Raw genomic sequence first — 24,315 nt, forward strand, 5'->3', positions numbered from 1 at the left:
TACTGGGAGATTCATGTGTACGTGCCAGCTAATCCACACACATACTGAGCAGGTGACCTGTTAATGGTCTTCAAATATGTTAAAGGCTGTCATAAAGAGGATGGCGATCAATTGTTCTCCATGTCCACTGAAGGCCAGACAAGAAGTAATGGGCTTAATCTGCAGCAAGGGAAATTTTGGTTAGATATTAGGAAAAATATTCTAACTCTAAGAATAATTACATACTGGAATAGGGTTCCAAGAGCAATTGTGGAATCCCCATTATTGGAGGTTTTTAAGAGCAGGTTAGCCAAATACTTGTCAGGGATGGTCTAGGTATGCTTGGTCCTGCCTAGTGTGAGGGGCTGAACTAGTTGACCTCTCATGGTCCCTTCCAGCCTGAAATTTCTAGGATTCTATGTTTACAGTAGTTGCCTTAACCTTGGCTTTCCTTAAAATACGTGAGAGGGGCTACTCTGCAGATACCTTGTAGCAAGTGTCATTTTCGGGGTTCAAGATTGTAACCTGCATTTTACTGCACATCTGCTCCCTGACCCAACAATGGTTTGTGCATACACAAATTATTCAAACAAATGGATTGCAATGGGGATTTTGTGCATGCTGCTCACGTATGGTACAGAACTCATGGTACACTTTAAATGCTGCCTTTGCAGAATACATCTGCACCCATTTAAAAGGGACATTCCATTCCATTCCATCCCAGGGGGTTCAAGATAATTATAACATTAAGTCAGCTGATTTTGATGACTAACTCCTAGTTTGTATTTTTCACCAACATTATTCTCATATCTGAATAAACATGGTAAAAACCATCATGGGGGGAAGAGAGGAGAATCACAGAGACAGGCGTTTAATAATAATATAAAGGAAATGTGAAATAAATCAGAATAAATCCATTAACCCTGCTTAGAATGAATTTATGTACAAATTAGTTCTTTTAAAAGATTGTCAGTGTAGCGGATGATGAGTAGATAAATAGATGACAGGAGGAATGAGGCTCTTGATTTGCAGTTGAATATGCAATATAATTAAACAGAAATTTTATCTGAGATATCTATCATACCAAAAGGAAGATGTAAGAAGAAGTAAATCTTAAAAGACTATAATTTAGTTTTGATGGGTGAGAACAGATTTAGTCTTTTAGCTGAATATTTCATCACTAGGTTTTTCATTTCTAATTGTATAGTTAGTCAATTACATTTTTAATGCACTGCAACATTCACCATCTCCATTATTTAAGGACACAGAAATGTCCACCATTCAAAAACTTCCTGTGCTTGTAATTATTGCCTAATGCTATACTATGTGTCTGAACTATACAAACTCACGGGGAATTTTTGTTTCTTAAGCAGCTGGAGCTAAATTCTTCTTGTTCCTACGTGACCGCATAAGAGGAAAGATGGCAAAACGCACACTGTGCTGCTTCTGAGCCAATGTGGATAGATATGGGATCCTGTAGTAGTGAGCTCCATTGTGTTAGCAGCTGTATAGTGTGAATATAATGAAATGTACATTATGATAGGAAGTGTAAAGTATCAGGGAAAAACAATTACTATAAATGCAATTGTAGCACACCCATAACTGCTTCAAAAATACTACAGTATTAAACAGTAGCAACACAAAGCATTGCAGCATCACTATTGCAAGCTGCAGAGTTTTGACCCATAACTGTGAAATAATGTAGTACTTATATAAAGGATCTACTAGAGGACACTTTGCTTCCAAATTCAGCAGCAACAAAGAGTGCCCTTCGGCCAACTGAACCAGCCTTATAGTGCTATGTTATCCTGAAGCACAATGTCTCCTTCGCTGGATGAGTCTCCAAGCATATATCTGAATATGTGCTGCTGTTGTAGGGTCTGATCCAAATCCTGCTGAAGTCAATGAGAATATTTCCATTGACTGCCTTGAAAGTTGGATAGAGCCTCCACACACAGACTTGCTATATGCCTATAATGAGCGTGCTGTAGAAACGAAAAATAGAAAAAGTTCCCCGACATTTAATTCATGTGTTCTACAAAATTCTGAGTTAGTGGTTGATAGACTCTTTAAAAATGCTTCTTCTTTGGAGGCTTAGATAGCCTAGCAAGACTTCTCTTGTTTTATTAATAGCAAATTTCAGGACAATGCCATTAACAATAGAAAAGAACTCATGGAAACATCAATTTCAAACACCACTTCCACAGTTAATTATCATTTCTCGTTCATTCCTCAATGCAGTGCCTACATATTTATTAGTATAGCACAGATTAAAAATACTTGGAGGACTCCTATGGGCAATGAGGTGTGAGACTAGCAAGAATTATATACTTTTTGGGGAACAGAAATTGCAGCTAAACTGTATAGCTAGCAGAATGACATATTAAAGCAATCTAATGTATTTACTTCTTGCTTTTAATCAGTTCCTGAAGGAAATCTGAGCTGTCTTGGGCCTTTACACTTCAATTATCATCAGAGATTCAGAAATTACAGCTATACACACTACAATTTTTGTATACAGTTGAATAAATTTTGGATCTTTTCCATTTTGCTTGGCTGTTCGTTAGCAAGTGCTGTATAATGAGGCTACTGTACACAAGGCTTTGTGTATGGTGGGTGAAATCAGGGCATCATTGAAACTTTGGAAAAATTCACATTGACTTCAGTGGAATCAGGATCTCCCCCCTTATGTCGAAGCTGGACCTGTGGGGTACTCTGTGGGATAAAGTTCTTCAGTTTCTATGGCAGAAAAAAGTTCTGCAACAGATTCATTTACATTTTGAAATGGAGTGATTAACTAAATAACAAAATGAACAGTTGAATCAGTACAGTATCCCTACTGTTATTTATTTATGGCCATGTTGTAAATCCCTTGCTTACTCTAGGATTATTCTTGTGAGTATTTATTCTTGTCAACATGAATAAGAGAGTCACAATCTGGACCTTAGATATTAAATTGAGTTTAATTTACATCATCCCAACATTTTCAGAAGGCAAAATCCTGCAGATGTTTGTACTGACAAGCCCCTGGTTACACTGTGGAAGTTGTCAGGATGAGGAAGCTGAAGGCTGTCAGCACCCCTGGAGCTTTGGGGAGCTGTTTGGTTGGCAAGATAAGCACATTAGCTAGCTAATGTGTGATCATCAGTGAAATTATGTGATATTTTAATTGGCATCTGTGGGTGATAACATCCTATTGGGATGAATGGGGCAGTTCAAACCTTTGAAACCTATTATTTCACGTTGTCTGAAAGACAATATAACAATACTTTATACTTGAATCACATTTTCCAGGTTATATTTCTCACCATTAGCTCTAAAAGCACTGACCAAAATTTTCATACCAGGATGCAAAAATTAGACTCCCTAAAACCATATTTAGGCACCTAAGTAGAAATGGCCTGATCTTCAGCAGGACTGAACGCCAACAAATCCCAGCAAGTCAATGGGAGCTGCAGATGTTCAGCACTGATTTAAATCACATAGTTTTTATTTTGGTGCTTAGTTATGGATTTAGGAATTTAATTTAGCCATTTAGATTTGACAATTTTGCTCAAAACTTTTTTTTAGATTAACGTTTAGATTCTGGAGCATAATTCTGTGGCCAGGGTAGATTCTTGGACTCCACAGCAAATTCTGTGCCAGAGAATCACAGAATAAATAGGAATGCTGTCCCCGTCCCCCACTCCTGTCTTTCTCTCTCATGAGAGGTGTCAATAAGAAGACCAAGGGCCTGAGCCACAGTGCCTTCAATGGGGTTTAGATCAAGCCTTATTTGATAAGGGTTTCATTGTAGTAAGGTCTGTAGCACACTGGGTGACATAGCATGAGATTTTCAAAGATTTAAGACTTTTGATCTTTAGTCATGTAGGTGTGTTGGAAAATCTCATCCAAAATTATTAATGGAGCTCACAGTTTTTGTATGTCTTTAAAAAAAAGGAAACAATCTGCTGAACTGAACTAAGATGTTTAGAAGGTAGTGAGGTTAGTTGGGTGTCTACAAGATGTATTCCGCTAAATTATTCTTATAATAATTCTTTCCATTTATCTAATCCAGCATTCCTTTTACAACAATGCTTAATAGCTATATTTATGCAGATCACTTAATCCAACACTAAAATGCACCTATCTTCAGAAAATCAGCCACCATTTTGCACCAAAAACAGGTAATTAAGACAGTAACAACTAACATACTACAGGTAGGTCAGACTGTGGGTACCCTAGTTATAGTCTGGCTGGTAATCTGGGCTCAGACATCCTTCTAGAACAATAAATTACAAGAACCTAAGATTTATGTCTTATCTAACAGATAACACTTTCTACCAGGTAAATACACCAGGTGGAGGTAACAGGCAATTTTTAGTGGCATATGTATGGGTGCCCATTCCTGAGACTCTATCCACTCACTGGTAAATAAACAAAACATTCACAAAGCTAGCTAAACCAAACTTCTGTATTTATTAAGAAAGAAATATTGTAAATATGTCTTATATTAAAGTCTGAATGGCCCCGAAGTACTCTAATTGCAAACTGAGCGCATTTTCTAACCATGCTTGGGAAGAGTGAACTATTTCTTGAACAAGTATTTTTTTCATTCAAGCTTGTGATTCCCAATCATTCCAAGCCCTTTGAAAACAAAATAAAAACCCTGTCATTGAAAAACCTGGCACTACTGCTCTTCAGAATTAGGTTGATGAAGGCAAACATAGGGACCTGGTTTTATTTAAGTCTTGCTGTAAGATTTGTACTGACTGCGTGATGAGCTACCTTACAGCTTGCTGTCATTAAAAACATATTTTGAAAGGACTTCATACAGAGAACATGATGCCAGAGGCATCTCATTAGGAGAGATGAACATAATCAATATGCATCTCACCTTATTTCCATTCTAGCAGGGAGAAAAAGATTTGTGAAAAGAACATTCTTTCATAGAATCATAGAAATGGAGGATTGGAAGGGATCTTGAGAGGTCATTTAGTACAGCCCCTTGCACTGAGGAAGAACTATTCCTGACAGGTGTTTGTCCAAACTGTTCTTAAAAACCTCCAATGGTGGGGATTCCACAACTTCTCTTGGAAGTCTATTCCAGAGCTTAACTGACCTTATAGTTAGAAAGATTTTCCTAATGTCTAACCTAAATCTCCCCTGCCACACATTAAGCCCATTACTTCTTGTCCAACCTTCAGTGGAAACAGAGAACAACTGATCATGATCCTCTTTATAACAACCCTTAACAAATTTGAAGACTGTTATCAGTCCCTCCTCAGTCTTCTTTTCTCAAGACTGAACATGCCTAGTTCTTCTAACCTCTCCTCATAGGCCAGGTTTTCTAAATCTTTTACCATTTTTGTTGCTCTCCTCTGGACTCTTTCCAATTTGTCCACATCTTTCCTAAAGCACGGCACTCAGAACTGGATGCAATATTCCAAGCTGAGGCTTCACCAGTGTCAAGTAGAGCAGGTCAATTACCTGTTGTGTCCTACATACGATAACTCATATTAATACACTCCAGAATCATATTAACCTAATTCTCAGCTACATCACATTATTGACTTATATGTAATTTGTGAGCCATAAGAACATAAGAATGGCCAAACTGGGTCAGACCAAAAGTCCATCTAGCCCAGTATCCTGTCTTCTGACAGTGGCCAATGCCAGAGGCAATGAGCAGGTAATCATCAATTGATCCATCCCCTGTTGCCCATTCCCAGCTTCTGGCAAACAGAGGCTAGGAACACCATGCCTGCCCATCCTGGCTAATAGCCATTGTTGGACCTATCCTCCATGAACTTACCTAGTTCTTTTTTGAACCCTGTTATAGTCTTGGACTTCACATCATCCTCTGGCAAAGAGTTCCACAGGTTGACTGTGTGTTGTGTGAAGAAATACTTCCTTTTGCTTGTTTTAAACCTCCTGCCTATTAATTTTATTTGGTGACCCCTAGTTGTTGTGTTATGAGAAGGAGTAAATAACACTTCCTTATTTACTTTCTCCAAACCAGTCATGATTTTATAGACCTCTATCATATCCCCCCTTAGTCATCCCTTTTCCAAGCTGAAAAGTCCCCAGTCTTATTAATCTCTCCTCATATGGAAGCTAAGCAAGCTGGAGCCTGGGGCAGTGCTGCTGAAGGGGTGGCACTCCGGCTGTTCTTGGGGCGGCACTCCGGCAGCAGCCCTGGCGGCAATTCGGCGGTGGCCCCTCTCTGTTGTTTCCCGGGGCAGCAATTCAGCGGCAGCTCCCTCCAGTGTTCCTGTTCTCTCTGGCAGCAGCGTATTCAGCAGGTTTTTGTTTGGTTTTTTTTGCTGCTTGGGGTGGCAAAAAACGTAGAGCTGGCCCTGCCCGTAATCATTTTTGTTACCCTTTCTGAACCTTTTCCAATTTCAATATATCTTTTCCGAGATGGGGCGATCAAATCTGCACACACTATTCAAGATGTGGGAGTATCATGAATTTATAACTTCTGTAACCTTCAGATTATGTTCAACACTACTGCTGCCTAGCCAGGTATTTCCTATTTTGTAGTAATTGTGCATTTGATTTTTCTTTCCTACTTGTAATACTTTACAGTTGTCTTTATTCAACTACATCTTGTTGGTTTTAGACCAGTTTTCATTTTTTTCTAAAAGGTAAAAGGTAACACTGTCTACCTGGCTAAAGCCAGGAACACATGATGAAATACCAGTTTGTGTGTGAGCTAATGATGATCACAAAATGTCTATCAAATTTTCTTTGCAAAGCAACACAGTACCAAGGCCAAATTCACAGTGGTTGCAATCTCTCTCAAGTTCACAGAGTTGCAGCTGCCTATACCTGTGGTGAATTACATGCCCAGTATTTAATTCATCCCAGAGCACTGTGCTCAGTGATATACTAAGTATAAAAAAGTGCTATACTGCATGAAATCTAAGCGTACTGGTTAAATATATGGAACAACATAGTATATATCCAGGGAACATTAGGGTACATGAATGTAAGTGAGTGAATGAATGAATCATTTCCTCACAGTCTGCAGGTGGATAGCACCCCACAAAATTTGAGCCAAATTCTGCTCTCGGTTAGTTATGAGTTTGGCCAGGCATAACAGCAGATTTAAGACCCCCGTCTGCAGACATTTATAATGACTGCACAATCCTCTTCCCCTCACTCAACCTCCACCCTGAATTTTCAGGTGAGGTGAGCAAATATTGCAAATTAGACTTGTCATCAATTAAGAAAAAGGAGCATATGGTTGCTATTTACACAAAGCAATTACACAATGCCAGAGCACCTTATAAAAACCAATCCATCTAAAATGAATTCAGGACTTAAAATATTTTCATGGGAAAAAACCCACACCTGATTTTTACATACCATGGGCCTGATTTTCTGCTTATGTAGTTATGTATACCTATGGAAAAATGCACACAGAGTTGGTATAAAATGCTGCCATTCTGGTTTGATAGCATTTCCAACTCTCCCTACCCGAAGTGAAAGGCAATGGAGAATCAGGCCCAATAGCTTTTATTCAGTGGAAAGTGACATTGGTTTTTCATTGCTAAGACATGGACAAGCGGATGAAGGTTTCAGGTCACTGGTGCCTGGGGAACAGAGAATGTATTAAAGGGCTGTGGCAGCTAAATGTCTTCATATTGGCTGCAGAGAAGGCAGAAACGGAGTATGCTGACAGACACCACAATTGCTCAGAATTTCTTAGTCATGCAGGCTAACAGTACTAAAGATGACAGCCTGGAGGCTCTCATCTGATCAAGAGAACCATGGGGCTGAGTGAAAAAGTTTGAAGCTGCTGTGCTCTTTTTTTTTTTTTTTTGTTCAAGCCCCAGTTAGGCCATCTCATTGTTTTTCCTCCATCACTCCAAAACTCTGTCTGAAATGGAATGTCACTGAACAAACTCCGACATCCCGGCATGACTTGAGGAAGAAGGAGTGCTGACAAACTGTCAGAGCAGCAGTCAGTCTCAGAGGGCCTGAGTCTCATTTAGACTAAAGCCATTTTATATTGCTCTGGTAATGCAAAGGGGACTAAAAGCGAAAGTAAATTATATTTAACTGTATTGACTTCACTGGGTGGGAGCAGAGTTAGGTTTGTACTGAATGCTTCTGAAAATCCCATTCAGTCCCCATGAGTACAGCCACTTCATCACTATTTGCACAGGGACAGCACGTTCCTCCACTGCAAGTGTTGCCAGCTGCACCAGTTAATACTGAATGAAGGATTCAGGCCATGTCCCTGTCTCCTCCTCTGTGGTATCAAGTACTGGTAGCATGACTACACTCACATAGTCCTTGTGCTCCCTAATGCTGCCCATCTCCTGTGCAGGAGCGTGCAGTCATTGTTCTTTGGACCTCTTCTCCCCACCTTTGGCATAGGGCTCAACACAGATTAGCACAAGACTATTTTCCAGTTTATATTTAATTTGGATCCAGGTATTTGTTTTGGATTTTTTTTTTTACCATTTTTCTGAAATGGAACTAACTGGCCCAATAGAAAACACTGGTAAATCAGGCCCTTTGTGTTTAGTGCCCTTCATTTAATACAGAGGTGCTGTATGCTGCTGTTTCAGGTGTACTTTAAAAGCAGCAGGCAACAGTGAAATGTACTAAGTTCTCGCTGGTGCTTATTGAATCAGCAGGTGCAGCTGATTTCAGAGTATTTCTTCCAGGTGTTGGGCAAATGTGCCAAATCTGCCTCTAATTTACATTACCACTGACATTTTTAAATCACACACATCCCTTTTTGATTGCATGCTGCATCTATAGCACCTCACATAATGTTCTCTATCTATTTTCATAACTTCAAGAACTTCAATCAGTCTAACAGCAGTTTTCAAAAACATCCAATTATATTTTTCAATGCTGGGTGATGCCTACATTCAATAATGATTTTTTTAAATTTTGGCCTTAAAATACAATATGTACGGAAAGTATTAATCTAACATTCATTTTAGTAGAAAATTATGCCTTTGGCATTAATACATTTAGGATTATCATCTAACAAGAACAATCAATTAAATCACAATTTTAACCATATTGACCTACGGGCCAGATATTTTTTATAAGGCTTATAGATTGCTTATGAGCCAGACTTCCCCATGATGCTTTTGAAGTCATGTAAAGAAAAATGCTAGCCTGCTAGAAATGATTGGGTCAAGAATCGTTAACTAGAGAATAAGTATTTTGGTAGTGTACTAAACAAATAAATAACAAGTGCTTAAATTAGCAAAAATCTGATGTACAAAACAAACAAACAGATATTCAAATACACTGGAAATGTATGGGTAAAATGTATTTCTGCCTGAGAAAAAGATAAAATAAGTGAAGCTGAAGCTGTATGCAGTCCTATGATTGTACTAAATTGTAAGTTAACTTTAGAACCAAATGAGACAACAGATCAAGCTGTTTGACGCAGGCTATAAAGGGGGTTACCCAGAAAATTTATATGTATGCACTTTTTTATTGATCACTAACAGTAGTGAAAATAAATTTGATCAATTTGATTGATTTAAGCTTTTTTACATTAAAAAAATAAAACCCTGATTGGTAATAAACAAGAAGCTAGATTTTTTTTTAAACGTACTGTGATTGAGATATCAGGCTTATTTCCAGGTTCTAAGAAAATGGTTAGAAACAGAGGGCTAAAACAGAATACAGCAGTCTAGAGAATGAGAGATACTCAGCGCCGTACCTCTCCTTGCCAGATAGGGTTCACAGTATTACATGTGATCTTGGATCTCTTCTCCTGTCCATGGTGAGGAAGCGCTGGAAAGATGCTGTGCTTTCCAGGCTGAATGGAAATCTTCAGGTATGGGTCTGGGTTGAAGAACATTCCTTTCTTCAGACCCAAAGCCTGGAAATCTGCAAAAAGTTGAATATTCAGATTAGCAATCACATTCCAATTAGTGCACTGCAAAGCCAGCAGAACTACATAGGGAACTAATGACAAATTAAAAAGTAAAGGAGGAACATGAAAAATTCTACTACATTATTTCTACATTACTTGCATTGTAACATAAAACCAAACCGTAACAAATAATTTCAATAACACCTAGGATTTATAAAGAACTTTAAAACTGAAGTACCAGCACAATCCTCCCATTTATGGAGAAAGTAAAAAATAGTTTGTAATTAAGGCACAAAAATGGGAGTCAAAATAAAAGAGTTCTAATTCCCTTCTTTGCCAAAGATTTTGTATGATTAAGGGGAAGTCAGTTAAATCCTTTGCGTGAAATCCTGACCCCACTGAAGCAACACACTTAATTGGCTTCAGTGAGGCCAAAATGTCAGCTTTTGTGAATTCATTTTCCTTTTGTAAAAGGTTCCCAATAAATACACTCTCAAAAAGTGTTCTGTGCATATTTATTTACATTTTTAAAAGAACTATCCTTAGCCAAGATCACATTCCTTTTGGGTGTGCTTTCTGCAGGGAGAGAGTTGAGTAATGAGGATTGGAAAGTTTCTGCTGAAACACCTCAAAGTTTCATCCTTTAGAATTTGCGGAAACTGAATTTTAGATTTGCACATGGAAATACACTCCAAGCGCTTGTATATTCATCTAACCTTGGAACAGAACTAATACCATGTGAATTATCTAACCAATTACAACAAAGTTTAATTTCAAACACTCATGATCAACTGATTGAGAAAAAAAATTCTGAATTTGAATAATGAACAAATTCAGGAAAATCGTGATCTGCTCAAAGATACTCCACAGGCAAAAGGAGAAGCTAAATTTGTCAAGATTCACTTAATTCTATTTGATACATTCAGTTAAGCTGCAGTAGGTGAAATGGACCATATTCCTTATATGAAATTTTCCTTGTAAATATTTTTGATGCTCTCTGCACGAGAAAGGTGGAACTCATTTGAATCCTGTCTGTTAGAATATAATGCTTTATTGGTTTTTTTTACAATAAAAGCATCATTGTTCAACATTAATTTTATTGCAATATTATATTATACAATGTAATGTATTTTATTTTTGTGTAGTATATAATACAATCCAAATTTTCAAACACAAGTGCCTAAAGTTTGGTTCCTAAATCTAACATTCATCTAAATATGGCTTTAGGCACCCAAATTTAGTCAACTGGGCTTGGAAGTTTTGATATGATATCATATGGTTTTTAAACTATTGCTGTTAATGGGAGCTTTTTTCACCCCTTTAAATAAGTCTGCTTCTTTGTACTGGTGAGCTTCTTCTAAGAGAATCTAGGAAAGTACATGCTTAGAGCAGGATTTTTAGCTGCACATCTCCCAGGGGCTTTACTGTGAGTCATGCAGATGGAACCCCCAGTGCCTCTTTTCAAATTTACTCATAAGATCCTGAAGAAGGCCACATAGCCCATTATTGCTTGTCTTTTTGAAGCCCATGAAATACCTGTAGATTGTTTTGTATCTCATTAGTTCAGGACTCCTTAGTAGCTAGTGCCTGTATCCGCTGAATCTTTCTTTTTCCAGATGCATTTCTAGCTTCCTTTGGAACGTGAAACCACTTCCTTTTAATGATTTCAGTGTGTGATTCTTTATTTAAATTGCTATTTGTATAGAGTTTTCATCCCCTTTCATTTAAAACTCTATTTCATATTGAAACAAAGGCAATAAATAACAGTTTTGCTTCTTTCTTTCTTTCTGTCACTGCCTTAAAGAGATGTAAAACGTTAGGGAAGATAAATTCAACCATTTTTGGAGACCCTTCTAAATATTTTTTTAATATTTCTCTTGGAGGATTGTTTAAAAGTTCTAATCTGCCACATGTTCATTATTACACAGTTTTAATACTTTAACAGAAACCTGATGAGACAGCTGAGCCAATATGTTAGATGAGACCAATTAAAACCCATTAACAATGGTGCAATTGTGTCAATAACAGGATATGCTGGATGGATTGGAACTTCTAACGGAATGCTTTGCAAATGAACACAAAGTATATGTCAGAGTACAGCTATGTCAAAGAATAGGGGCTAAACTCTACGGAGCTAGGCAAAAATATTTTGCTTCACTAGACAGTTTGTGATAAGACCCAATGAAAGACAGTCCCAAGTGAAAGAGTAAATAATTTTGTTGTGGCTGTTTTTAAGAACATAATTTCGATTGTGGGTCAGACCAATGGTCCATCTAGCCCAGTATCCTCTGTCAGACAATGGCCATGGAGCTTCATGGGGTGTACAGAACAGGGTGATTTTGGAGAGATCTACCCATCTTCCTCTCCCGCTTCTGACAGTCAGAGGTTTAGAGCTGCTCTGAGCATGGAGTTGCATCCCTGATCATCCTGGCTAATAGCCATTGATGGACCTAACCTCCCTGAACTTATCTAGTTCTTTTTTGAACCCAGTTATACTTTTGGCCTTCACAACATCCCATAGGAATGAGTTCCACAGGTTAATAGTGTGAAGAAGTACTTTTTCTTGTTTGTAGTAAACATGCTGCCTGATTTTACCATGTCATTTGATTACTTTCATTCCACCAAGTTTTTGTGATGCCTATTATATTAATATCCCCATTTAATACCAAGCACTCTATCTAGTTCACCCATCTTAGTATTTAGACTTCTAGCATTTGCATATAGTACTTGTAAATTTTGTCAATATTCAATTGCTTGCCTTCATGCGTTATATTTCAATGTGATTCTATTTTGTTGGACTGTTCCTCACGAGTGCCTGCCTGAACTTTACCAACTTCTTTCCTTTTCCCTTTACTAGGATATAGAATTTCCTCCTTTAATAAATATATCCCTAAGGGATGTCTCTGCCTGAACTGTGTGCACCTCTACACCTGGGACATTCAGCTCATCAGGCAGAGATTTCAAAAGCTGTCGCACATGTGAGCATAAAAAACTTGCTGTATTTTAAGAATCCCATTCTCACATCTGTCAAATACTCTTAATCAAATACAAACCAGGTTAAATGAAAGAACACTCCACTAGAAAGTACTTCTGTGAGAGTATGTGGTGTCATGCTCTTTGTAGCATCATTCCACAAATAAAATGTTTTGGTTCAGACTGTAAACCTTATGTTGTACAAAGGTTTAAAAAATGGGAAGCTTGTATAGACTACCCCTCCTGAGCATGAGGTTCTTATGTACAAGACACCTTTCAAATAAAGTGTGGCTCCCAATTCTACTGAAGTCCATTATGATCAACTGACTTTGCAGTTAATACTGCACTGTCAGCAGTACATTCCAGGAAAGCCCAAACCATAATTGAAAAAGGGATGCTGATGACAGTGCCAGAACAGAATAACAGAACGAGGTTAGTAATGTAAGCCACAGGATGAGAAAGTATGAGAAGAGCCTCTAAGAACTGATTTTGTTTTGTCTGATGTCTCCTCAAAAGACTCTCAAACAGAAATATTTATTGCTGTATATGTTTCTACATTTTTCCCTTAGAGAAAAGATTGCTCGTGTTATTATCCAATGATATGGGTTATTGACAGACAGGAATGAAAATATCTAGCACTCGATATTATAGTTAGCTGCTCATTGTTCTTTATAAGCAGGTAACTATAATGACCCTCCAGCCTAATTCTATTACCTGGAATAAACTATGGAGACCATAGCACTCAGTATTTAAAAAACCAAATCAGCTTTCATTAATTATCTTCCAGATACTTGTCCAAGTACAATTCAGCCAGGCATTTTTTGGGATAGTTTGTTTCTCAATGTCATGTATAGGGGAAAGTTGCATGATATGGTATATCAACATAATTTAAAAAATTTTAGTGCACATAAGTTAGTTCTGTAGTACACATATTGAGGCCAGCTTTCAGTGGAAGGTTAAAATGGCCACAACTTTTATTGACTTGTCATCAGCCTATGGCAGTGTCTGGCACAAGGGCCTAGAGCTGAAGTTATCCAACCTGCTTCAATCCAGCCAGACATTTCAACTTACTAGGTCAATGCTTTCAAAGAAGAAAGTTCCGTGCCCATCTCATAAATCAGGTTTGCAAAAAATGGAGGCTGCACAATAGCCTCCCACAAGGATCAGTACTTGCACCATCTCTTTTTAACTTATACATAAGTGATATGCCTGAGATGCTCATTTATACTGATGATCTGTCACTAGCGACACAGGCCTCAACATACAGCAAAACGGAAGACACCCTTAATGCTGATCAGAAGAAGATGGAAAACTGTTTTCAGTACTGGCAACTCAAACCCAATCCATCAAAACCTGTGTCATCAGCTTTCCATCTCAGCAATTCTGAAGCTAAGAGAATGCTGAACATAAACTTCTCTGGCAAGGCAATCACCCACGATCATCTCTTCATCACAACCTTATCTATCAACATCTGAAACATGTGACCCATAAAACAGAGTCATAACAATATCTTCCAAAAGCAAGCAGGTTCTAGCTGGGGTTGCACTGCTTGAATGCTATGAATGGCAACAGTGGCTTTAGCTTATTCCACAGCCAAGTTCTGCGCAGCTGTGTGGGAAAGAAACTTGTACACAGACTTTATCACTATCCAGCTAAATGCGGCTATGAGACTTGTAACTGGCACCCTGAAATCCACTTTGCTGCCTTGGCTTCCAGTCCTCAAAAACATCCCTCCTTCAACTATACAGTGAGATGTGGCTATGATGTGTGAGTACAATAAAGCTCTCGCTAACCAAAAGCTCCTGCTCCATGACAACCTTATTCACTGTCTCACACTCGCCTTAAGTCCCGCCAACCATTCCGGGCAGATGGAGAGGCAAGTCTGTCATCCAACTTCAACCCAGAAGACACCTGGCAGATGCAGTGGGGAGACCCTGGCATTTACCAAGCATATCTTTAGATGATCCCATCATTAAACCACCTCGTTTCTTACTCTGCCTAAGATAGTGGACGACCAACATATTAGGGCATTACATGGAAGATGTGTGCACTTGATGCACAAATGGAGTAGCAAGGATTCAACAGAGTGCAAATACAGGGACCTTCAAACCATTAAGCACATTGCAAATCAGTGCCCAATCTTTACTTTCCCAGGATGTATAGTAAAGTTGCACCGTGCATCACCTTAAAACCTCAAATGGATTTCAGACCTTTCTATCAACTTGTAAATGTTGCTATTTCCACATGAAAAAAGAAAAGTTGTTCTGTGGTACTCCATGCTTCCCTGAGTCAGCATTAAACAGGGAGAGCTTATGAACCTTTAACAGAAGGGAAGAGGAGCTTGTGTCAATGTTGGGAGGTTGGAATAGTCAGAGGGAGTGTCATCGGGTCTGTGTTTACATGGAACATTCCATGCAAAGGTCACAGAGGGGTTATAGGCCTGGGTTTGGGTTCGGTGAACAACTGCACCTTGTCTGTGTTTGTGATGTTATTTCTCTCCTTGCTGTGGAAGTACCAATTATTAGGTTAACTATATTTTAACTTTCTCAACAAATACAAGGCCTGGTTCTTCCTCTGGTATGCCAGTTTTATAGTGGTGTAACTGCACTAAAATTCATGGCTTTACAGCACCACAAGAGCAGTGGAACGGAATGGAGAATCAATCCTACAATTATGAAGAGTTCTTTTTCCTTACTATTATATGAACCCTGCACTAGGTTAATGGAAGCATGGAGGAATGATACGGTGAATACAACTCAGTCTGTGAGAGGAACAGTGGCTGACACAAGATAGAATGAAGGCACCTTAATAATTTGAGGACCAGGCCCTATCTTTGATCTGACATTATCCAATCCATTAGAAGTTACATTAATATACCATGTGTCAGTTTATGGTTATTCATAAATTATACTTTTCTATAAAAGAGATTATGCACATTAATCAATTTGAAAATATCAGGCCAAGTCTTGGGAAAATGACAGGGGGAAGCAGGAGGGAATACAGGTACAGAGAGAGAACAAGCAGAATCTTTCAATTTTATATACTTTCAATTCATTTAAAGTTGGAAGTTATAAACTAGTTAATACCACTTCAAAGATTCTGCACAAGCATGGCAAGATCAATGGGACAGTATGTACTACAATTCAACCTATAATTCATTAAAGCTCTCCTTAGGGACTAAATTTCTCCATCCCTTGGAGTCATTCTCTTTCAGGAAATTACAAAGCTATTTGTGGAAAAGAAAATTCCAGCTCTGAGGAAGATTGCTGAGCAAGACAATGGGAACTGTTGTGGCCCAGAACTGCCCCAGTATCCAGCTCTCAACTGCCATGACTCTTTAAAGGGATCACCATAGTAGTTATACAAACAATTCTGGAGAATGCATGATCCCAAAGCATGGATGAAGCTGTTAATAGTTCATCAGAGAACTATTTTACTTACCTGCCTTTCCTGCTAGGAAGTGCCCTTCTAAACAGACACGCAGTAGAGCTACTGGCGTTAGCACACTAAAATATGGCAGTGTGACAGCGGCAGCATGGATGGCAACTTGGGGGACACCCAACCCCGTCGGTACCTACTCAGGCGACTAGCCTGAACCACTGCTCGTGCTGCTGTGGCCACACTGCTATTTTTAGCACTCCAACTTGAGCAGAACGAGTGTGCATCTTCCTACTCCCATGCTACTGTGGCACACTCTAACTCGCCATGTGGACCCTGCCACCATACACTAAAAGTTCTCCAGTGCACTTTGATCTATTGTTGTAACGCCAACAGACCTGGGACCTCTGGAGCTTAGTGCATGAGCCTCTACTGAATGAGCTAAAAGTCATTTGGTTGTTAGCTAAGGCTGTAGAGCAGACTCATTTCCTCTCTTTCTCTCTCTAAGTGGTCTCGGTGTCACTAGATGGGACAGAACACAACACCCAGGAGGGTCAAACAGCAGTAGACCAAACCACACTAGGAAATGTTTAGTGCGCAGTTGAGGGTCTATCTGGCTAGTTAGTGTGCAGTAAGCCTTGTGCTGTACATTCACACCTTAACTTGCCATACATTAGCTTTCTGTATAGACAAGCTCTGCATGCAGGTATAAGGTTCTTGAACTCAGCATAGTAACGAAAGGGTTAAGGGGTGCAGCTGTACTGTTGATGTCAAGAGAGCAAATGTTAAGGAATTAGGAAATCTTATGAGTAAGGTAAAGTGACAGGAAGTATTAAAATCCAAGAGTGCAGAATAAAGAAGGGGAATCCTAAAAGTTCCTATATATAAGGGCCAACAGGGTACGCAAGAACTCTTGGGTCAGGTTCTATGGCCTGTGTTATGCTGGAGGTCAGACTAAATTGTCAAAATAGTCCCGTCTGGCCTCAAAAATCTATGAACAGATCCAAATCCTCTTAAAAACAAAAATCCATGAAATAAGAATTGGCCAGAGTGGTTGCACAAGGAGACATTTAAAGACCTGAGATTTTAAAAAGTAGAAAAGTGGGGAGGTAAGCAAATAAGAATTCAGTCATAGCAGGCTTGCAGGGAAAATACTAAGGACAGGAAAAAAAAAGGGGGGGCGGGGAAAGAATTCATGATAGCCAGGGGCATTAAGGAGAATTAGAAGAGCTTTTTTATTTATATAGGGGAAGAGGCAGAAGTCGTACTAAGGAGAAAGCAGGTCTATTAATAAATAAAATGAGAAGAAATTAATTATTCAGAAATGGCTGCAAGACAGAACTCCTTTTTAATTGTCTTCAGCAAGAAAATAATACAATAGAAAGTTGAACAATTAGTCTGAATATTCTAACAATGAGGGTGATTAACCACTGGAACAAACTACCGTCTCTGGAGGTCTTCAATACTGGGTGGCTTTCTGGAAAACATGTTTTAGTCAAATTCAAGTTATTAGGCTCAGCACAGGGTATCTGAATGAAATTCTCTGGACTCTGTTATACAGAAGGTCAGGCTAGATGATTTAACAGTTCCTTCTGTCCATAAAGTCTATGAATCTAGGTCTTTGCCTTGGAAACTCAAACCTGTTTTGGAGGTTATGGAAAGTCACTTCCATCCCAGCAGAAGCTCTGGAAAGGTAATAGACTCCTGAGCAGTAAACAGCATGGGTTCATAAAGAATACATCCTAACAGCTTAGTCTGATTGGGTGGGGGCCTTACAAAATTAGTGAATAAAGGAAATATAGGCTGAGATTTTTCATAGTGCCAAAGGGATTTGGATACCTAATTCCCACTAAAATTGGTCACCCAAATCTCATACAAAGACTGTTCTGAAAATCTCAAACTGTAGTATACGTGGATTTTGGTTAAGCGTTTGATTAAATAAGAACATAATAATGGCCACACTGGGTCAGACCAATGGTCCATCTAGTTCACTATACTGTTTTATGACAGTGGCCAACGTCAGATGCTTCTGAGAGAATGAACAAAACAGGGAAAACAACAAGTGATCCATCCCCTGTCATCCACTCCCAGATTATGGCAGTCACAGGTTGAGGGACACCCAGAGCATGGAGTTGCACTGATTCTTCATAAACTTATCTAATTCTTTTTTGAATTCAGTTATACTTTTGACCTTCACAACATCCCCTGACATCGAGGGCCACAGGTTGAGTGTGCATTGTGTAAAGAAGTACTTCCTTTTCTTTGTTTAAACCTGCTGCCTATTAATTTAATTCGGTGACCGCTGGTTCTTGTGTTACATGAAGGGGTAAATAACACTTCTTCGTTCACTTTCTCCACGCCATTCATGGTTTTATATACCTCTATCATATCCCCCATTAATTGTCTCTTTTCTAAAATGAACAGTCCCAGTGTTATTAATTTCTCCTCTTATGTAAACTGTTCCACAACCCTCGTCATTTTTGTTGGCCTTCTCTGAAACTTTTCCAACTCTAATATATTTTGTTTGAGCTGGGGAGACCAGAGTGGCACACAGTATTCAAGGTGTGGGTGTGCTATGGATTTACACAATGGCATTATGATATTTTATTCCTTATTATCTATCCCTTTCCTAATGGTTCCTAACATTGTTAGCTTTTTTTTTTGTAAACAGTGTACAAGTATCAAAATGTGTAAAGATTAAAGCTCGAGAAAAATTATTGAAAGTGATACACAGACTTATAACTAGAAGTGATAGGATGAAATTAAAAAAGGGAAAATAGAGGTGGAATCTCACACAAACCTCATGACAGTAAGATCTATCCATCTACCAGCGGAACAGGCCAAATTCAGCAAATATGTTATGCTGTCACTGGACCATGAACTGTCTTCTAATGAAGTGGCTGTTTCATTATGAGAACCTGAGTGCATTTCGTCTTTCTGCATCCAGCATTACAAAGAACTCAGACACTTACAGCTGTCTATAATCTGAAGTGTGACATTCCTCTCAGAGAGGTGGAAAAGTCATGTTTTTTTTTTATTTTGAAAGGTAATTACAGAATTGCTTTGGAGTTTTAAAATAGATTGTATTAAGTCTAATTAAATAGGCCCCTAATATTTCTCTTAAAATTTTAAAACATTAAAAAAATTATACTAATATAATCACATAAAAGATAAAATAGCCACAAAAGCCATAACTGTTCATGTTACCATTGAACAGTTAAGGCTTGAGCTAACCTCTCAGAGGACCAAATTTTGATTCCCTAAATAAGTGAATACTGAGAAAAATTCCTACTGAAGTAACTCAAATTCCCATTTCTTTCTGATCTCAAATAGTTAGTGGTTGGCTAATCCCCTGAAACATGAGAGTTTGTATCTGGTATAAGTGTTTATCCTATCTGGGAACATTTGGTCAGGCAAACTTCCACTGAACTCAATGATTATGATTCAGTTTTTATTCAGTACTTTCTCAGGCAAACTCTCACTGACCTAAATGGAAGTTAGCCTGAGTAAATGTTCGTGGATTGGATAAACATTTAAAACCTAATATCCAGATAGGGATACAAAATATCCCTATAAAGGGACATATAAACCACAAACTACATGGGATTAGGAAGAAACTTTCCTTGTGGGAAGGCAGTTCCATAATTGTCCACTATAGGGTTTCTCTGAAGCATCTACTACTGTCTACTGCAGCAGGCAGGATACACTGGGCTAGTTGGGCTGATCCAGTATGGCAATTTCTGGGATTTGGCTCAAGGATGTTAGTTTTATGGTATTTTTTCCCTTTTTCTTTTTTTTTTTTACTTATCTACTTACATTACTTAATTGCTCTAAATGTAAAGTCCTCTTTTTGGTTTCTTTATAGTTTTACTTAAACTGCAAGCTTTTTGGGGAAGGGACTGTCTTTTTGTTCTGGATTTGTACAGCGCCTAGCACAATGGGGCCCTGGTCCATAAGTGGGATTCTTGGACACTACCACAACACTCTACTACTAATAATTTTGAAACAGGAATGATAGTCAAGGTGAAGGCATACTAATATCTAAGGGCAAATTTAGAAAAGTAGAAGCCTCTGTGAGCCCAAAGTACAGCATGCACAAGCTCATGTTTACGCACAGCTGTGGGCCCGATTCAGGGAAGCGCTGAAGCATGTGCTTAAAGTTAAGGATGTGCTGAAGTCCCATTGATTTCAACAGACCTTATGGATAAGCATAAAATTAATCACGTGGGTAAGTGCTATCATGAAAAGGGATGTTTTCCTGAACTGGGGCCTGTATAGGCAGCTGCCACATTTATGCATGTAAGTTTAAGTAACTGCAAGTACAAATGGATAGCTGGACACCTGGCTGCCCTTTTGCACATGCAATTATTAATAATTCTTCATTCTTATTTTTTATATGTAGCTCTCAATCAGCTTTACAAAGGAGGTCAGTATTATTACCCCCATTTTACAGATGTAAAATTGCTTTCAATTACAGGTACACCTGTATGCATGTTTTCCAGGTGAACCTCTGCCTCCCTTCTTCAAACCTTTGGCCCTCAAAGTTTCAAGGCTAAGTATAAACAGTTTATTGGGGTTGATTCATGGTTTAAAAATCTCCAGTCCCACCCTCTGGTCTCATAGCTTTATGCATTCAAGCAAAGAAATACCTGAGAGTGAAAAACTGATCAGTCTCCGACTTCCTTGACTCTGGACCGGATCTTCACTGGTGATGCTTTTAAAAATCTGCTGGAAGAAGGAAAATGGTGAGATAAATGCCTCCAATGATTCTTGAACAGAAAACTGACTTAATAACTGTTATTCCTGCTGTCGTCATCAACTGAGAATCAATTACATGCTTTCATTAGGAAACTATTGATCAAAACAATTTTACCAGTAAAGTAAGAAACCAGCCACAAGGGAGCTCCTTTTCACAGAAATGAAAAACTATGCAAGAAATTACTGTAATCTTATAAGTGTTTTGTGGTAATAAAAAGAGTACTTCCTCAGTGGAATATCTGTAAACAGTAACTGCTTAGTAAACAAAAAATGAATGCAGCTCATAAGGACAGGTATGTTGCCCCTAACTCTAATAGAAAACTCTGGTCTCAACAAAATGAAATGTAAATCTCTGTAGTTCAATTATTCTAGTGACTCTCCAGCTGATGGCCATGAACCTGTATTTATATTTACGGGTTACATAAAACATAATTATTAATCCCATGAAAAAAGCAGCAATTATGAAATACTGTGGTGACAAATGTACAGGGGATGTCTGAAGAAGCAAAAGTTACAGAATATGATCATTTGAGTTTGTTTAATAGACAGAATCTTCAGAAAGTGGGCCCTGTTGGGCTTGACTTCTGACCAGCATGTTTCTTGCACATTACTGATTTGAATGTGGGAATAACTCTCTTTTTCTCAACTCCATCTATACCTTTTAGACAATAGTGGCTTTTTCTTCATGAACCTGAACAGCTCCTGTTTTAATTTAAAAAGATTGTATTTGCTTGAAATGTGTCAGTGGCAGGAGAGAAGGGAATTGCTCTGTTGCTGACTTTATGCTCAGGATACAACAGAGTAGTTTGCCAGCTGGTGCTAAAAACTGGGACATTGTCACAGCTAAGAAAATAAATCCTTTACCATCTCTTTCTGGATCAAGCTGAGGAAAGCACAGGAGGAATAGGAAGATGTGTACATGGGGAATCAATCTGCTCACTACAAGACTTTAAATATGAGTTGAAAAAACTGGGAGAAGTGGGCCCACTGACAACAAGTAGAGAAGATGGGGGAGTTGAGCTGCTAGCAGAATGGCCCACTGGCCACTTCTTCTTTGATCCTCAGAATGGCATCAATTTCCCCTTAAATGGTTTCAACCCTTGAAATGGTATTCAACTCAGTGGCAGAAGCATGTTCCACACACCATCTAGTTCGCTCACCTTTCTCCAGAGACATACCGGGAATCGGAGTGAAGCGATTCATAGATTTTAAGGCTAGAAGGGACCATTATAATAATCTAGTCTGACCTCTTGAAGAACACAGGCCTTAGAACAGGACTTTCAAACACGCGTCCCGCAGGCTGCATGTGGCCTGCAGAGTTATTTGCTGCGGCCCGCCAAGCTCCTCATGCCCTCCTGCCCCCCCGAGTTATTTCCTGTGGCCGCCAAGCTCCCCTCATCTGCCACTCCACCCCCCACAGTGCGCTGCGTCCCTGCTCCTCTGCCTACCTCCAGGAGCTTCCAGCCGCCAAACAGCTGCTTGGCGGTGCTTAGCGCTTTCCAGGTGGGAGGGGGAAGAAGCAGGGAGCCATGTGCTCAGGGGAGGAGGCGGAAAAGAGGCAGGGCAGGGGCGGGGATTTGGGGAAAGGATTGGAATGGAGGTGGGAAGAGGCGGGGCAGGGGCAGGGCCTCATGGAAGGGGTGGAGTGAGGGTGGGGCCGGAGGCAGTGTGGGAATGGTGTCAGTGATGCAGCCCTCGGTCCAATGTACTAGTCCTCATGTGGCCCTCATGGTGATTTGAGTTTGAGACCCCGCCTTAGAACCTTACCCAATAATTTCTGCATCTAGTCCATAACTTCTGTCTGAGCTCTAGCATATCTTTTAGAAAGACATCCAGTCTTGATTTAGAAATCTCAAGTAATGAAGAATCCATCACATCCCTAAGTAAGTTGTTCCATTGCTTAGTTACCTTCACCGTTAAAAGTTAGCATCTTATTTCTAGTCTGAATTTGTCTAGCTTCAGCTTTCAATCTCAGGCTTTTATTATGCCATTTTCTACTAGATTAAAGAACTGTCTGTCGGAAATATCTTCCCCATGAAGATACTTGCAGACCATGATCAACTCATATTTTTAACCTGCTTTTGGATAAATGGAAACTTTTAACTCTCTCATTATCAAGCATGTTTTCCAAACCTCACATCTTCCTTGTAGCCCTTTCTGAATGCTTTCCAATTTTTCAACATCCTTCCTGAACATTCTTTCTAAATGGGTGAAACCCACCCCCCTGTGTAGGGACAATAAAAGGACTATTTTGTGGCCTTTACGTATTGCATAGGCCTCATGCAGGTCTGTGCACATGGGATAAATGCCACCCAATATGAATTGTTCAATATCACATAGATATACATTGAGAAAAGTACTAGGAAGGTGGGAATAATACTTCTTTAAAAAAAGTAGATTCTTCAAGAAGCGAGAATGGGGAGAAAAAACCTAATCCAAAGCATGACTTGATTCAGCTGCTTACGTAAACAAAGCTGTGCACACAGGTGCTCTTTCCTCAACTGTTTGGCAAGTCATGCTCTTCTTGTTTGCATTTCTGTCTGACTGAAGGTTATGTTTTCAGAGGATTAAACTGGGTATCTTGGGAACTGACCTTGGTGCTTTTGAAAATCCCACTAGGCGTCTGAATACCTTTGGAAATGTGACCCTGGAGCACTTTTTAAAATGGGACTTAAATACTTTGGAAAATTTTATCCAAATTATCCAAACCAGAATGATGGGTGCATTGAAGTTTGATCAGATAGATAGCATAGACATGGCCTGCAGAGAGTGATAATTTTAAAAGGTCCGGGGCCAAGTCCTTAGTTTTTGTTCTCCATTTTTCTAGCTGAGAGAGAGCACACAATGGGAGTAGGAGATGAAATGAAGCTAAAAATACATTAAATACTTTCCTAATATTACTCTTCCATGGAACCAAATTCTGTAAACTCCTGATCTTATTACATTAGGGCCCAGTCTTTCAGCTCTTACTGAAAAAAAAAATTCCGAAGTACATCAATGGGAGTATTGTCTGATTAAGGGCTACTGAATTGAGCCCCTAATTAAAGACTTCAAAAGCTTTCTGAAATACCTCTTTACAGATCCTTGTGGGATAGGCCCTCATGATTAGAAATATGGTATTAGCAGTGTAAACTGAAGAAAAGTTTTCCATTTGCATCCCCCACACTGATAACAACATCTCCCTATAGTGTTTTCCACACTGCGTTTCGTATGGGCTGGTTTACACTAACACTGTAAGTTGGTCTAAGTTACGTTAGTTCAGTCATGTAAATTACATAACTGAAGTAGACGTAACTTAGGTTGGCTTACAGCAGTTACAGCCAACTTAGGTTGGCTTACAGCTTACTCTCAGGGAGGTGGAGTACAGACATCGACAGGAGAGTACT

At 39.1% G+C, this 24,315-nt stretch overlaps 1 protein-coding gene across 3 annotated transcripts in view; it reads right to left on the reverse strand.

Moving 5' to 3' along the window:
• Nucleotides 1–24,315, reverse strand: part of HECW1 (HECT, C2 and WW domain containing E3 ubiquitin protein ligase 1) — a 354,103-nt gene that overhangs the window by 122,810 nt on the left and 206,978 nt on the right. For all 3 annotated transcript variants that reach the window (XM_038392643.2, XM_038392644.2, XM_043508692.1), the window contains 2 exons: nt 20,821–20,896; nt 9,665–9,834 (listed from right to left, as the gene is read on the reverse strand). In XM_038392643.2, the coding sequence (XP_038248571.1) occupies nt 9,665–9,834; nt 20,821–20,896 (246 nt within the window). The remainder of the gene's footprint in view (nt 1–9,664; nt 9,835–20,820; nt 20,897–24,315) is intronic.

This window comes from Dermochelys coriacea, chromosome 2, assembly GCF_009764565.3.
Source record: "Dermochelys coriacea isolate rDerCor1 chromosome 2, rDerCor1.pri.v4, whole genome shotgun sequence".
NCBI lineage: Eukaryota > Metazoa > Chordata > Testudines > Dermochelyidae > Dermochelys > Dermochelys coriacea.